Source organism: Tachypleus tridentatus, chromosome 3 (assembly GCF_004210375.1).
Source record: "Tachypleus tridentatus isolate NWPU-2018 chromosome 3, ASM421037v1, whole genome shotgun sequence".
In the NCBI taxonomy this organism is placed as follows: Eukaryota; Metazoa; Arthropoda; class Merostomata; order Xiphosura; family Limulidae; genus Tachypleus; species Tachypleus tridentatus.
In genome coordinates, this window is record NC_134827.1 from 20,767,381 (window position 1) to 20,784,647 (window position 17,267).

General features: G+C 31.0%; 1 protein-coding gene across 1 annotated transcript in view; it reads right to left on the reverse strand.

The window, feature by feature from the left end:
- Positions 1-363: 363 nt before the first annotated feature.
- LOC143247931 (solute carrier family 23 member 1-like) overlaps positions 364-17,267 on the reverse strand; it is a 35,397-nt gene continuing 18,493 nt past the window's right edge. The window contains exons 4-14 of the mRNA XM_076496482.1: positions 13,541-13,630; positions 11,584-11,741; positions 9,848-9,998; positions 8,396-8,577; positions 6,320-6,440; positions 5,529-5,674; positions 5,412-5,418; positions 4,599-5,042; positions 4,110-4,383; positions 3,563-3,658; positions 364-1,463 (exon numbers count right to left, since the gene is read on the reverse strand). Of these exons, the coding sequence (XP_076352597.1) occupies positions 1,207-1,463; positions 3,563-3,658; positions 4,110-4,383; positions 4,599-5,042; positions 5,412-5,418; positions 5,529-5,674; positions 6,320-6,440; positions 8,396-8,577; positions 9,848-9,998; positions 11,584-11,741; positions 13,541-13,630 (1,926 nt within the window). The 3' untranslated portion in view covers positions 364-1,206. The remainder of the gene's footprint in view (positions 1,464-3,562; positions 3,659-4,109; positions 4,384-4,598; positions 5,043-5,411; positions 5,419-5,528; positions 5,675-6,319; positions 6,441-8,395; positions 8,578-9,847; positions 9,999-11,583; positions 11,742-13,540; positions 13,631-17,267) is intronic.

Here is a 17,267-nt window from a genome sequence, read left to right on the forward strand (position 1 = left end):
TTGAAACCTTTTATAATTTTTGTTAATAAGGTCAAGTTCTTAGATGCCTGAATATATCTTAAATATGAGATATTATAGAACGACATAATCCTTTATTTGAACTATAAATATTTCATTTTTTGCAACAGTTTAATTTATTGAGTGGATTAAATCTGAATTTGTTTATTTCACTATTCTTCATCTATTTAGTTCTTACATCATAGTACTATTATTGCTGCCTGATATCACTCTAGATGTTGGTACTAAATATCCATGTATTAACGGCCGTAGTCATGTGGTTATCACATGAACCACTTCTACCTTCTTTATTGCTTTAAATGATCTCCAATGTTCACTTTAAATTACATTAAAAATAAGTGCAAATAGTTTCAAATGTTTTATTTAAACTAACGTAAGATAATGACCAACACTGTCACTCCTATTATTGCGGCTACATATGCTGACAAAGGTCTTAACATTTTTTAAAATCAGAATCCCTTTATTTAACGAAACATGAAGACATGCATAGTACTTAATGATCAAATTAGTTATATTTAATTTAAACTTATTCATATGTTCAAAGTACACTACATTCAAAACAATATTATAAAATAAAAATTATCTAAGTAAAATGATTATATTTATAGTTCCGATTTTCAAGTATTAAACCAAAACTTGATAAAGAGTTGTCAGAGTTTAAAAGATAGCTGTATATCGAGATTATACTAACAACGATCAAAATGTCATAAAATAGTAACATATAAAGTTTGTCTTGGAAGCAGGAAATCATTCATTAGGTTTTGTTACACGTGGTGTGAAACTAGTGACAGAGAGTTAAACCTTCCAAAGGTGTTATTGGTATATATCAAATAATATGAATTAACCTCAAATATGTCTTTTCATTTTGTTATCGTGTAGTTGTATTACAAAGCATACCTATTTAAATATTATTAAAATAACTGTTAATCAAACTTATGAATGTAAAATGAAAATCGTCTTTATTCAGTGGAAAATATTTACTAAGTTATTGTTGCGTTTTGTTTCAGTCTTGTCTGTCAACAACATATCAAATCACGGATGATGTACAAACTGATAAACACTTATGGTGACATTTCTGCAAACGTCGTATGTGAAAAGACAATCACGGCATGTTTTTACTTTCAACAGTTTTTGTTGTAACAGTTATAAATTATAAAAGGATGATAACTTTTTTTGTACTTTCGACAATCAATCGATGTTACGATTACAATTGATTTGAGGTATAATTTTTTTAAACAATGATCTTACACTACCAAATAAACTATTCTGATCGTATGTTGGACTGATAGGAATGTACTTGAAAATTTTATATCTTTTAATTAGGTTCATGCCAAATGGGAGGTCATAGATTGAAGGTGACGACCATGTCAACTGATCTCCTTCAGACCTGTTCTGTTCAAGGCCTTGCTCTCTCCATTTGATAAGTCCTCTTTCTTCTTCAGTCCCTGAAATTCATACATTCTTATTACATATTTTCAGCTTTGAGAGTAATTTAAATGTGTTATTGTTTTCATTGAGATACTTGAAAAAGATGTTTATTGATTTACATCTAATATTACATTTATTTTTAAAAGACATAATATTTTCTCCTGTTTCTCATATGTAGGTTGTGAATATTAAACACATGATATACAGGTCGTTCTATAGACTTGACACTTGGCAACAAAAAGGAACGTAACAGACTTTCTTCGATTCTATATCTGTGGTCAGTACAAATATGATATAATACATGAAAAATAGAATTATGGAGGAAAATTAGTTTCTTATATGAAAGAGGTTATTTTAATTTTTAATTTTCTTTATTATTATGTTTAAAGCTGTACAATGTACTATCTACACTATGTCTACTAAACATATTGAAACCTGATTTTTAGCTCTATTAACTATCAGACTTAGTGTTGAGTCTCTGGGCCTTTCAAGTCCTATTTTACTGTGACATAAAATGAAAATTATGTGAAACAACGGTGAAGAAGATTCTTAAAGATTTTATAAACACTTTTGTTGATTTTTTCAAAGAATATATTTTCAATGAAAAAATATGAGAAGCAAAATTACTGTTAGCAAAGAACTACTAATACAGAACAATATATTAAACAATACGAAACAACGAGTAAAACACACAGTATTTCATTGTACAAACTTTTATCAGAAATGTTTCTAAATTGTCTAATGTTAAATTAAAGAAGGAATCAGTTATAACTTATTGTTTTATTTCAGTGATCATCTTGTGATGTTCACATCTGTATTCGACCAGTAAGGATTTCATTCTTATTCTGGACCATAAATACAAATTACAGAAGAACCTTCGATCAGTGCTGATGTGTATTCCTATCAAAATCTTTTTGTTCATGTTTTACAATCTCCCTTTTGGTTGATGTCTTATCAAGTTAAAGTATGTTTTTCGCCGTGTTAACATCTATTTATATAAAGCCCTCTCAGAGGCTTACACAAATCTAAGTTGCTAAAACTCTTGATTTGAAACTCATAACAACTACTACATAGAAGGCCCATTGTGTACCTTAGTGATTGACATCAGCAACGGAAACAAATTTCTAGACAATGGTAATATGTTTATACATATTTAATCATAGTGGATTCTTAGTTGATGTACTTCCTGTTTAGGCTTTCTAAATTGCAGAAATTTTTAACGTTTCTAAGATCTTTCGTTTCTGCAGCCATTGTGGTCGTTCTTATTGTAATATTAAAGGGCATTAATTTCCCCCGTAGGACTTTGAAAGAGTTTGTTCGGAATGAAGCACAATGCTACACCTCTGATATCGATACCCGGTTTCTAGCAAGCAACTGAAAAGTAACTGAATATTTTAAGGCTAAACATAATATAAACCCCTAACATAACATTTTAACATAGTTGCAAATCACATTGCCATGTGTTTGGTTTATTAACGAACTCTCGATAGAATGATCCCTTACCTGGTATGGAATTGTCTAAGAGAAACGCAAAGAGTCCGCAGTCATACACCAGGGGTCTTTTAAAATAATAAACTTTTAAATATTTTGAGAATTTCAATTTTATTTTCAAAGCAAATTAACTGAGGCATATATAATTATTACATTGTCTATCATTACACTAAATATAATACCATTACATCATAACTTGATTTAAACAGACCGGAGACAGTATTCTGAAGTTGGTAGGTTAAAATAGAGGGAGTGCGTTTTTCTTATACCAAAGCTACGTCGAGCTATCTGCTGAGTCCACTCATGTGAATCGAACCCCTGATTTTAACGTTGTATGTTCGTAAGCCTACCATTGTACTAGATAGGGAACCGGTTAAAATGGAAATGGATGAATGAATTGTCAGAAAAATTATGTTACAAATACAAGTTGTTGTTTTTTTTTGTTTTGAGAGTTACGCAGAATAAAACTGTAATGTTTTATACAGCTAGTATAAGCTCCAGAAATAACTGAATACTTTGAAGCCAAATATAATATAAACCCCGAACATAATATTTTAACGGAGTTACATATCACATTGCCATATGTTTGGTTCATTCATAAACTCTCGACAGAATGATCCCTTACCTGGTATGGAATTGTCTAACACAAACGCAATGAGTCCACCAACAAATACACTGGTGTTCAAAAGAACTGAAATGAGTTGGTTTGCTACGTCATTCCCTAAACGAAACAAAATAAATAATTTAATAATCAGTTACATTAAGGTTTACCAACTCGTTGTAACTTTAAGAATATTTTATAAATTTTATAAAGTTCTGTGATAATTAGATAACTCTCAACCATCTTTTAATGTTATAAGAATCTTCTATTTGGTGTGACACAAACCACTCTCATAAATTTTTTCACATTGGATACTCTATGTTTTGTAATTTCTGTAATATTCAACAGTCTGTATTATCTAACAGATGATTTCAGAAACTGTTTCATAACGTTCAACAAATTTCTTTCACCAAACTCCAATCACATTAATAAGTGTTTGGTACTTTGTATGTTTTCTAAATTGTGGAGCATTGAGCCGTCTGTATTATTTAACAGGTGATTCAGAAACTGTTTTGAAACCTTCAACAAATTTCCTTCCCCAAACTTCTCTCACTTTAATTAATGTACATACCTACATCAATAGCTCCAGGATGGCCACTAAACCACTTTGGAATGGTAATCCCCATAAATAAAGAAAATCCAAGAATAAAAGTATTTCTCGATGAGTGAAAGTCGATAAATTGTACATTGGATAGTCCAACTCCCGTTACCAACGCAAACATAACACATATGATTCCACCAATAATGGGCTCAGGAATTATGTTTAAGAAGGCTCCAAACTTCCCCAGAACTGCAAAAACCATCATGGTTACTGCACCATACTGAATAACCCGTCGACTAGCCACCTATTAGTGTGAAAATCAAACAAATGAAAAATGTTCCGAATTTTACGATTCTGAAATATCTCCCGTTACAACATATACACGTCTTTAAGTTTCTAAGATATCAGCAATTATACTATACATACATATGCCACAATAATACAATAAGTTTAAGTAATGAAAGTAATATTCAAATTTTAAATACAAATATATTCTGGAAGGGCAGCACATGGGTATACTTTTGTTATCCCGATTGCTCCAATGTTTTGACTGTAGGAAGTCATTCCACATCCAGATCCCCAAATTCCAGAGATGGTAGAGGAAATTCCTTCTGCAAATATTCCACGATTTATAGCGCCAGTTGGAGGAGGAGGTGCACAAGCTAGTCGCGCGCATGCGTAGTAATCTCCTATTGATTTCAATACCGATGCTAATATACCTGCAAACATTCCCAAAACAGGACTGATGGTGACTGTCGGTAAACCCCACTGTCCTGAAAGACCAAAATGAAGATGTAAATGGTCCACCTTTATTTCAAACGTTACATTCTTAACATACATATCGACTGCTTTAACAAAACACATGTACAATAAAACATAAAACTTGAAATGTAACATTCTTAAAATACGTATCGACTGCTTTAATAAAACACATGCACAGTAGATTTGTTTGTTTGTTTTTGAACTTCGCAGCTACTCGAGGGTTATCAGTGCTAGCTGTCCCTAATTTTGCAGTGTAAGACTAGAGGGAAGGCAGCTAGTCATCACCACCCACCGCCAACTCTTAGGGTTACTCTTTTACCAACGAATAGTGGGATTGACGGTAACATTATAACGCCCCCACGGCTGAAAGGGCGAGCATGTTTGGCGCGACGGAAATGCGAACCCGCGACCCTCGAATTACGAGTCGCACGCCTTAACGCGCTTGGCCATGCCAGGCCCAATCACAGTAGAACATAAAACTGATACATCTTTCACATTATTACTTTTTATTAGTATAATATTGATTTCAACGTAATATATGTTTAGAAGGGATTTAAACAAATTAGTTGCATGATAACTGAAAGGATAAAAAGGTTGTATATGAAAAGAATTGAGCAACGGATAATGTCATAAATTCCTCACGTAAATAAAAAAAATCTAACTTTCAATGGTTATATTTATAACTACTTTCCTGGACAAGGAAATCTAAACCAGTGACTGGAGTACATCGTCTTCACACGAAGATCAGTTCTGGCCGGGTTAGTTGGTCCAAGGGCATCTGTAGCAGTTAGTATGAAACAAATAACCCACGCAGTAACTATTGTAAGTATGACCTGCAAATAGTCTTGGAGTTACTTTTATTCATCATTAAGATTAATTCGCTAACCATTATACATTTGTTTATTTTTTTACTTTTATTATTAATCTCTTAAATAAACCATAAAGCAATATATTAGCATTTAAATTTATGCCAGTGGAAATTGGTTCAGATACAAGGCTAACAACAAAGCCCACTGAATGTGTTAAAAATGAAATAGTTGACATTTAATATGAGGCTGAAATGAACATTTTAGTACGTAGTAAAAATAATTTCAAATTTACAGTTTTTATGATACAAATACGCGATACATAAAAATTAAACAAATTTAATGTTATTTATTTTCAAAAGTTGCTTTAATATTTTTCTTTGCACATCAAATACAATTTTTTGTTTCTTTCCCTTGTGGTACTTGTTTCATAATACATTTGTTGTATTTTCAACCTGTTTTACCGCGCTACCTATGAACAGTAATAGTCATCTATATTTAAGTTCATTTTCTTAAATGTTTTTTTTGCAATCTTACAACAAAACATTTTAAGTAACTCTTAATTATTTAGACAATGTTTCTTTTTTAACAATACTCTTTATAATTGAGGCTTTAGTGTGTTTTTATATAAAACTGAAATGTGTGTGAACCGTGTTTTAAGCCTATACTTACTGGAAAAAGCTTGAAAACTGGCAGTTTTTCGATCTTCCATCCTCTTTCTCTACTGTAGCTACAACCAGGAATATTAATATTTTCGAGGTACTGAGAGAAGAGCACAAAAAGTAAAATTGTTCTGAAAACAAACAACAACAAGATGCAGTGTTGTTAGAATACTGAATACGTAGCTGGAAAAACCACTTACTGTAACTTACTTAGGAATAATTAATATAAGTTTTATTTTAGCAGTTAATACTGTGATTATTAACCCTTTTATAGTGTTAAGTGTAGGGTACGTTTATGATTATCTATAATCTTAGGAAGTAATCGTCTTTCTCTGTATCCCTTCAAAACAGTATTTGCCTTCATTGTCTGTATATCGTTTTTGAGAGAGAAACTTCTATTTTTCTAGTTGTTATAGAACAATAATATTTCGTACGTGAAATATGTTTTGTGGTCTTTTTATGTATGGCGTCTGGAGCGTCTCATTTCAACGATAAGCCTTCATACTGATATTCCACTTTCTCTGATGTTTTTAGGTCTTGGTATCAAACAGTTTGAGTATTGCTTCTTTATCCAGTGCTACTACATACTCTGCTGTACCATTCACACAGAAAACATGGGAGCTTTGTTTGGACGGTTTCTTGACCCAACAACATGCAAATAATTTTTTATTATCCGCAATGTTGCCATCCATGTTCTTTGTACTTCACCTTATAAGAAGTTTGAAATTTTCATGTGTTGCATTCAAGTGAATCAGCAACAGGAACAGAAGCATATATGTTACCATTGTAAAGGAGAACACTTGTAGATTTCTCTTGGTAGAATTAATAAACAATCGCCACTCACTTAGATCATAGAGTGCAGCTCCTAACATTGGAATTAATTCAGCAATATTGTTGCAATTAAGAAGTGAGCCTTCTTGCAAAAAGAATGGTATAATCAATTTCTCATGAATTCTGTACCTGCAAAAGTATTTCCATGGAGAAATTAAGTTCTTATCCAGAAGTTTGGACTCCAGAATCTATAAAGGCCCAAATTTCTCGTGAAATCACTAACATTACAAGATATTTCTGGTTGAACAGCGTCCCTATCGTCATTTCTATTGACATCGGATTCAGAATCACATGAAACTGTATGAAGAGTCTCTGATGGAGGACGAACAGGTTCATGAACATCACCTGTTAGCCTTAAAGCAGAATGAAGGTACGGATGAGAAATTTCCTTTATATTTCGAGTGTTGTAGCCTTGTACGAACAATGATAAAAAATAGCAGTCATTACTGTGGTTTTTAGACTCATACCAGACTGCTGAAATTCCGAAAGGTAAAGACTTTCTCCTACTTTTAATTCATTATCTCAGCTCTTCGACACAAATAACGTAAATTTCCCTTAGGACCCATTTTTTTGTCGTTAAATGCCTCTTTGACGAATTCTGTGATGTTTTTTCTTAGTTTCTTTACTACACCTTTACCACAAATATCTTTGAGTGATTTACACAACCTCTTGTTTCCATAGAGACGAATAAGTAATATTCAAAATAAAAATTAATGTATCAGTGCAGGCACAATTAAATAATATACAGAAATGGAACGTCATGCTGCCTGTTTATTGGGTATGTATTAACGGTGTGTTTCTTTTGTGTTCTAGAATAATCTATAAGACTCTGACGTCTAAATTAATCTCAGAAACGTTATATCCAGTAGCTGTCGCTACTTTAAACTAAAAAAGACCCGATTTAAATGAAAATTATTCATATCATGTTCATATGACGTTTTGTGAAAAGTCAGTATGTGATAGAGAAATATGGATATCATTTTGGTATTCAGAATAAGTGAATCAATTTAAAAATTTCAAGACAACAAACCACCCAAGAAGTTGCTATATTGCAAATTATAGAAAACAAATTAGCTTCCAAAAGATCGACCATTTATACTTATTACTAGAATAATCCCGTGACTTACTTATTACAATTTAATGTTATCACACTAACAATTAGTTTATTCGTTTTAAATGAACAATAACAGATCAAATAAAATAAAAGTACGTAAACTATCAATAAGAAAAAAGTCCATTGTAGTACAAGACTTACATAATTGCTATTCCCCAGTTCTTACTCGCTATAGAAGCTGCTTCTTTAAAAACTGAAAGTCCTATCAACGAGATGGAAGGGACGATAACTAATGGTGTTAACCACTGAAGTATTATTCCTATAACGCCTGAAAGTCCAATAATTATTTCAAAGATTGATGCCGCAATGATAGCGCCTTGTATCTAGAAAAATATATGAGAAACGATATTTTAATCTCTGCAAAGATATATTATAGTTTATTTCAGATAAGTAATTAGTTAAGTGTCTCTCAGGTTTATTTTAGGAATTATTCGAAAATGTAAAAAAAAGTAAATAGACGTTCCTTTTCTCTGAAAAGAAAATCGTAATTTTATCAAAAAAAATAACTGTATGATTTAGGTGATTAATTTTCGTGTGTTCTAATTATGTGTTTATAACAATTTCATTTAATAATAAAGAAATCTGAAGGCCATATTTCAATCTGGGTTTAAATCTGTCACAGAAAATTAAATAGGATTTGTATTTAATTATTTTATAAACTGATTATTATTATATGCTAATATAAAAATATCTATAAAAAATATAGAATATGACGAATTTAGAGCTTTACATTTTGCTTTGTTTGTTTCGTGTGAATATCTCTCAAAGTTATCTGCACTAGCCTTCACTAATATAGCTTTGAAATACGAAAGGAAAGGCAGGTAGTAATCACCACCCATCCAAAACCCTTGGGATACTCTTTCATCAACGAATAGTGGTATTCATTGCCACATTATAATACTCAAATGGCTGAAAGAGCCAGCATGTTTGGTGAAATGAGGATTCAAACCTGCAACCCTCAGATTGCGAGTCACGCTCCCTAACCACGTAGCCATGCCAGGCCATTACTTATTGAATTTAAAGCGAATAACGGAATTACTGGTACACATTTACTTTTACATTTATGACTGTTTCACTTCAGTGCATGTATCATATATTGTTAAATATGTATTGCGAACAACCTTTATTATGACTCATTTTTAGAAGATTATCGATCATAAGAATCAACACTGTACTACATGTAAATTTAAAATAGAAGTGATTGCCAACATTACTGCCCGCCGAATTTTTGACAGTATCGCCTAATGATTAAAAAAATGAATATAATAATATATTATTTTAGTGATAAGTTTTCTTACGTTAACACATAGCGTAAATATAAAAACCTGCGACTTACTAATGAAATTAAAGTCTGTGATGCTGAACTACTTCTTATTACAACAATAATAAATTGTACTAGTTTCTCCAAATCTCTGTCGTTAACACTAACATTCTTATTAGTTTCCAGGTGTACTCATTCAGTAGCAGATCAGAAATAAATAATTTAGGATTTCGTGCAGTAATTGTTTTTATTTTTCCGTTGATTAGTAAACTCCTTATTTCTTACATCGGATACATAATATTTCAAGAAACTGTTTTCATATAATTTCTCACCTCTCTCATTCGGATTTGCCAGATTTCCTGCAGCTCTTCCTCTGTAGCCGACAACATTTCTTCTTCACTGGGACACTTCCACTGAGGTAAACTCAAAATAGCAAATATCGGAGCCAGAAAGACAGAAGACGGGCCTTGAATTATCGGAAGTCTATTAAAAAACACTGAGTAAGTTTTTACATGTAAATACTAAATCAGTTCTGTTTATAATTGCACAGAGAGTTCAAGCTACTATAAACAATACCGAAACTATCTTTAACATATGTATATTTACAAAAAAAGATCTGAAACAGGTTCAAGGTTCTATATAAAACTATATTTTTGTCTATTAACCTTTCACCAGACAGCTTCTTTCATATACACAGTTTGTAAACGTTACATCAAAAAGGTTTTCGAATTTCACCAGTTTTATCTAATTATGTCTTATCAGATGGCATTGGATTTTGTCAGTAACCATGTAGCGTAATTTGAAGAATGTGACGAATTTAGAGCTTTACATTTTGCTTTGTTTGTTTCGTTTCAATTTCTCCCAAAGTTATCAGAGATTCCGCGTCCAAAGCTCTCTATTCTTCTTTGTTTCTTATCATATCCCATCTAGAGTAGATGGTAGGATCTTAATGTTTCTTTAAGCAATCCGAAAACGTGGAAATTCATAAACGGTACGCCCGTCTTTATATATATGTCTTCGCAACGAATATCTTTAACGCATTTTTAATTTTCTACTGCACGTGATAATAGAAATGATATGTTAAATAAGGTGCTTGTGTAAGTATGTTACATTTCATAGATTTCTAACACACTTTTGTGTTTGTTACAAATTAAAAACCCTCTCGCCAATACATTTTAAATAATTTTGTTTTTTTGTATTTAGAATTAAGTTCAAAGCTACACAATAGGTTATCAGTGTTGTACCTTCCACGGGTATCGAAACCTGATTTCTAGCGGTGAGAATACACAGATGTACTGCTGTGTTACTTGGAGATTTTTGACTGAAAAATTGAATTATTGGAATACACCACTACTCCACTTCCAACATTTGAAATGTCTATTTTTCATTGTTAACTAAATTTTCAGTTAGATAGTGAGCTCGACTGGCAGTCTGAGGGTCGCGGGTTCGAATATTCGTCACATCAAATATTCTTCTTCATTCAGCTATCGTTGCGCTATAAGGTAACGGTCAATTCCGCTATTCGTTAGTAAAAAAATAGCTCAATAATCTGCGAATGGTGATGATGAGTAGTTGCCTCCTCTCACACCCTCAGCGAAAATAGCGCTCGTGCAGCTTTGCGAGATATTCCAAATAAATAAAGAAAACTTTATCGAGGTCATCAATTAAAAGAGAATGTTCCCTTTTTATTAATTCTAAATCTTTAATCCGAAAAAAAATTGAATGAACTAAACGTATAAATATTTACATTACAAATGTCTCTGATAAACAATGGACTTTGCCAGGGGACTGCGCATAAAGGTTAAAGCAAACTTAACAAAACTTTATTGTAACATAACACCTTCTGTAGCATAAAATAACTGTATTTCTATAGAAAGTATTGGCCGGATTTTATTCATTTATACATTTGAACATAAGTTAAAAATGGTGTTGTAATATAATTTCGCGATTCAACACGTCAATGTAAGTACATAATAAGGACATCATTCCAGAAAACTACAGTATTATGATATTTCAACTGTCCCACATTTTATGCCTGTAAAGTTAGATGTATGACTTAGGCTCTTACCTTGTACCGAATGTTGACTGGATTAAGGACCCTAAACCTGACACAAAAAATAATGTTGATGTTATGTAGCCTCTAGCAGGGTCAGATTCTTTGATGCAGAGCTTTGGTGTGACTAAGTACGAATATGCAACAGTGGTCCCGAACATCATCAGATATTGCTATTATTGTAAAACCAATAAACACCGTTTTTTATTCATATTTCAATCAAAAACTATATCAGAACCGTTCTTAGCAATAAAAAAAGTGTAAAGTACTTTAATTAAACTCTAATGAAGGGAACTAAACTATTTTTACGTTGGCGTTTAACAACATGTAATAATAAACATATTAATTTATTTACATTATAATTAAAATAGCAACTGTTACGGGGGTTATGTACATTGTAAAGTTAACTGTTACGGTTTAACCACCTTTCACTCGCTCAAGAAATATGATAATAATCAGTTACACTGGTATAAGCTTTTACGTTAAGCCTATTAAATTTAAAAAACCGCATTCTTAATATAGATCTTTATGGATTATTACAAACTAGATGAGTATATAAGAACACTAGGTCAATCCCATGTCCACAGTCGACCATCCTTTGATTGAGCGAAACTCGTAATATTCAAAAAATACGACGAGAATAGTCCAGTTGAAGTTCTTTTACTACAAAGCATATGCAGTGTATCCTGTGATCTTTACTTTATTTTTTTTATTTACTCATTTTTACAATTGGTTTTTAAACTAAGCTTTCTTAAAGGCTTTACATACTAGATAGATAAATCCTGGTTTAATTGAAAAAAATCTTCCCGCTAGTACAGTAGTAAGTATTCGGATTTACAACGCTACAATCTGGAGTTCGATTTCCCCCAGTGCGCTCAGCAGATACCCCGATTTAGCTTCGCTATTATAAAAGACACACCATGTGTAAAATTATTTACGCGATTAAAGAAACAAATTAACGTAGACATAAGTTCGTTTAATTAAAGTACATGTAAAATAAATAATAAAATATAGTAATTATACTTAGAATAGTGCACAGTGTATGTTATAGTTGAGAGAGCTCAGTGTGTAACACGCTTTTACGAGTTGAAACAAAGAAACTCACATCATCGAAGAATAAGCCCGTACTAAGATAATGTTTTGTGATACGTGTAGTTCATTATAATTATATCGACGTGTGTTTTTATTCGATAAGTCAAATAACTAATTATATCCTGTAATCTGACAAAGGACAATTATTCAACGAGATACCTTCAGAAACACTAACAATTCAAAATATTAGTAAATCTTCAGTTAAAGATAAATGTTTCACTAAAAATTTATATTAAAACACAAAATAAAACGTTTTGCATTAAAAAAAAGTATTTGTGTGAAGTCTGGTAACCCTGAAGAGGAACAAATCGAAGATCAATATCAGCTCTCTAGTGATGGGAAACAGTAGAATGTTTGACTTCTTTATGGCTTATAATTTTATGGTAAAGTAAAGAAGCAGAAAACTAAAATATGTAAACTAGTAGTAAGAATACAAAGGAAAGTGACTTTTCAAAATAAAGTTGATTTCAACCTCTATTAAGAAACAAAAACAATGTTAATATTGGAACGAAGAATTGCATGAATAAAGGAAATACTAATGTTGAAGTGAAATGTTGCAGTGGAAACATCATATTTACAGCTGAGATGTTCTTTTAAAGCAGTATTGGAAAAATAAACGATTCATTAGTGAAATTCACTATAAATAACATATGGTACTGCAAAAATAATACGAAATATTTAGATAATTTGTGTTAATAAACCTCATCATCATCGTTAAACATAACGAGTATCATCAACAGGTGAGTCTTATGGAAAAGTTTCATGAAAAATAATAATTATAAAATATAATAAGATTTTATCTGTATGTAATGACGTTAAATATTACCAACTGAAGTAATATCATATAATAAAATAACTACATTAAAATTCGTATTCTCACCTGGATCCCAAGTACGAAACATAGGTACCAACGAGGAACTTCATCCACTGTGTATAAGATGTTACCCCTGAATCTTCCTTCCTCTTTGGGCTGCAATATACACTCCAATTTATTGTAAAATAATGAATTGGATTACTTAAACATTGAAAATGAAGTGATTTGAAGTATCTTCACTGGTACATGTACCACTTTTGCGTAAATAAACTCATATTTCACAAAACTAATTCTGTGTTTGTATAACTTCTTGTCAGAGATTTACTACAGTATACCTATTTAAATTTATGTTTAAAAATATACACAACTTATACTGTTATATCTGTATTGCGAAATTCACGCCTATTCACTAAATGTGCAGATGATTCTCGACTGTAAGAGTCAACAACATATGTGTGAACTTGAACATTAACTATTGTTCATATACTCATTCCACGCCTATAAATGTAACAAACGTGTCACGTCATAAGACAGTACCTGTTTTGCTATGGTTGGTGTAATATAAACCTCGTAAACCAAAACTGTGATTAACACTAACTAATCGATAACATCAGATATCTCACCAGGAATGTTTATAGATTTTGAATATAAGAAACCATTTAACTTCAGGGGATTCACATCGGACATAACTATTTTTACCTACACATTATATATTTCTCTGCGGTAAAAAAACTCGAAGTGTGAAAAGCAAATAACAAAGAATTAGCTAGCTTTCTGTTAAGTGAATCGTATCTACATCAACTTGAACTTGATTCTTTCATCATGGTCTGAAAGTCTCGCTATTACTTGCAAGTTGTAAATTAGCAATTGCAAGTAGCAATTATTGTAAATTTTGTTATTCTTTGTATGTTAAAATATATTTTTATTACAAAAACTGTCTGTATCAATTTTCAGATAGTCCTCGTGTAGCTTTTTGCGAAATTCAAAACAAACCAAACAAAGTACTTTAATTTGCGTGTCATTTAGTTTCGTTACGAAGAAATCATACGATTGGCTGAAAGTTAATTCAATTGTTTTTTCAATATATTTTTTTCTAAACAAACAAAAAACAAATAAACTATTAGAAAAACTAGTCAAATATAACTTGGAATTATTATAGTTGATAATGTCTGTTAGAGCTAAGACATTTAATCAAGTTGTATCAAAAACTATTCTATTTCAGAAAATATTTTATAATATCTCTACATTAAATTGTTTCTTACCTTAAGTTCATCGACTGTTATTTCGATTTCCTTTTCTGCAATTTTTGTTTCGTCCTATGTATGGTTATATATAATTTTAATATGTGAAACAAATTTAGAAAATTTTCATTGTGTTCTGCCAAACCTGTTATCCATAGTATTGTTCTACTTTTTAATATGTTGGAACATAAACATCACAGCATTCAAAACAAATGTTTTTTCGAGACTTATGTCTTTTTTAAATGTATAATAACATTTACTAAAACCTCCACTGGCCAATAAAATGAGAACATTTATACCTTGGCCCTTTACTAACAAATGCTACGCAATGTTTTCAACGTACTATATTTTTGTTGTAAAATTTTAATGAAATAAAAATTAAAAAGTTACAATATAAGTGTATTACAGGCTTGTATTTCTAGAGCAGGTGTTTTAAAATTTCTTTGGTAGGCATATTATTCAATTCAAGTGCTTTGATTTTCAACCTTTTTAAATACATATAGATACAAACTTTTAATTTATCAGTTAATATTTAAGTATTTAAATAACCTTAATCTAACACTTCTATTTTTTTCAATTTGTTCATAGTTTCAACATTTACCACTTCATAAAACTCTTCAGTTCTAATTAACCCGAATCATTTGCAATAGTATGTAGTAGTGCGTTGTCAGTCAGTAGGCTCTAAAATGACGTTAATAGGGAAAACTAAAATTTATAGGTCGATAAAAGACGTCAGATAAAAGTACATATGCCACGAAATACGAAAATTGTAAGTTACTAGTATGAGATGAGAATTTCGAGAGCTAGATATATATATTTGTTATCCTTCATTTTGATCTAAATTATTTTTAAAAGAGACTAATTCCGATGTCGCTGCAAAGTACATTTAATTTTTAAAATATATCTTAAACTTTTAGTGATATTATGATATTAAAATAAACAAAAAGCAAAATAACAAAGTTCCTAACAAATGTTCTGAGGTAACATATGATGACAGGTAATAAACTTCATACGGTTCTCAGTTGTATTAACAGATTGCTAAATTAATGTCAACACTACGCAAAACTAAAGGTACCTAGATTCGTAAAGTTTACTAATACATGTTGTTGATTTTCAAAATATTTATAAAATATTGTTATATGGGATAAGGTTCGGTTCTTTACTAACTTACCTTTGCTAATTTTCAAATAAAGTAACTAGAAAAGTATTTAGTTTCTTGGAAAAATATAAATAATCAAACAAATTGCGATAAAAATAGTTGAGGTGGCAGGTATCTTTGTTTTACAAACTAATCGTGTCGTATCTTACGAAAGCTTTAAACAGAACAATAAACCTCTAAATCGTATTGTATATTATTGAACGCCAAGCCCAGAACCTGAAAGCACCAACAACTATCCCCTAACTTTGTAAAAGTAAAACTATCAAGAAAATTTAATCAATGCACAAACGTTATCCAGAATTTACAGAAAAAAATACTTAAAGCCATGGTGAACACGAAATGCAAAAAAGTACAAGACTTAGAAAAAATGGCCATTGATTATCAACTGACATGCTGCATTAAACAAGAGATTTAAAGAAGTAGAAAAAATGAAAACCAGATTAAAAAAACACAAAAGTCACCTTCACACTTTTTCGAACACTGCAACTCAAATAAACACAACATAACCATAGAAAACACCCATAAAGAAACAAATGTAAAATTAAAGAAGACTTACATATACAACAACTCAAGCCCAAAATAAACCAATACAAAGGAACACCTTTATTACCTATATTAATTTATATAATCCAACATCTAAGCACGCTCTCTACATTCCTACCCTCAGTTACACATCCGCCTTAAACCATATGGTCAGCTTTCGGTCAGTTACCTCTTTCTTTCTTTGTGAACCTGATGATGACCGAGGAAGTTCGAAATCGTGTTCGCTCCTCAACGTAGTGATTTCTCTATCCATACCAGCCGTTTTACATATATATTTTTCTCTATAAGTGAGTTTTTCTCGTCTTCACAAACAAACAAACAAAATATTTGTAGTCTAGTTTATAATATTTAGATGTACTACTACGCATTCATTCTTTTAATCCTGCAAAATCTGTTTTTAGGTTTTTGAATAAACTTTCCTTACAGAGTCAGAGCTCATCATTTTTGCACATTTTTGATTTCATCGAAATACAGGCGTAGTTTTCAGTTGAATTGCTAAGATAATTTTAAGCAAAATTTGAAAGTATAATAATTATATCAATGGTAAAATTTGTGTAAATAATCCTTGAAAATTTTTTTCGTGTACTTCAATGTTCAATTAAAATAAACATCCAATAATAATTAAAAAGATTCATATGATGTTCGTAATATGCTATTCTAATCATTTTCAATTACAAAAACAAAGTTGGAAATAAACATTCAAATTATCTATAACATCTTATTAGTTCATGCCGGGAATATACAACGAATAAAATTACATACGTAAGACTCGTTCGTTAACAGCCTTACAACGTTGTATAACACACATAGTGTAAAGGTTTATTATATGAAATAAATATGTTTTTTGTAT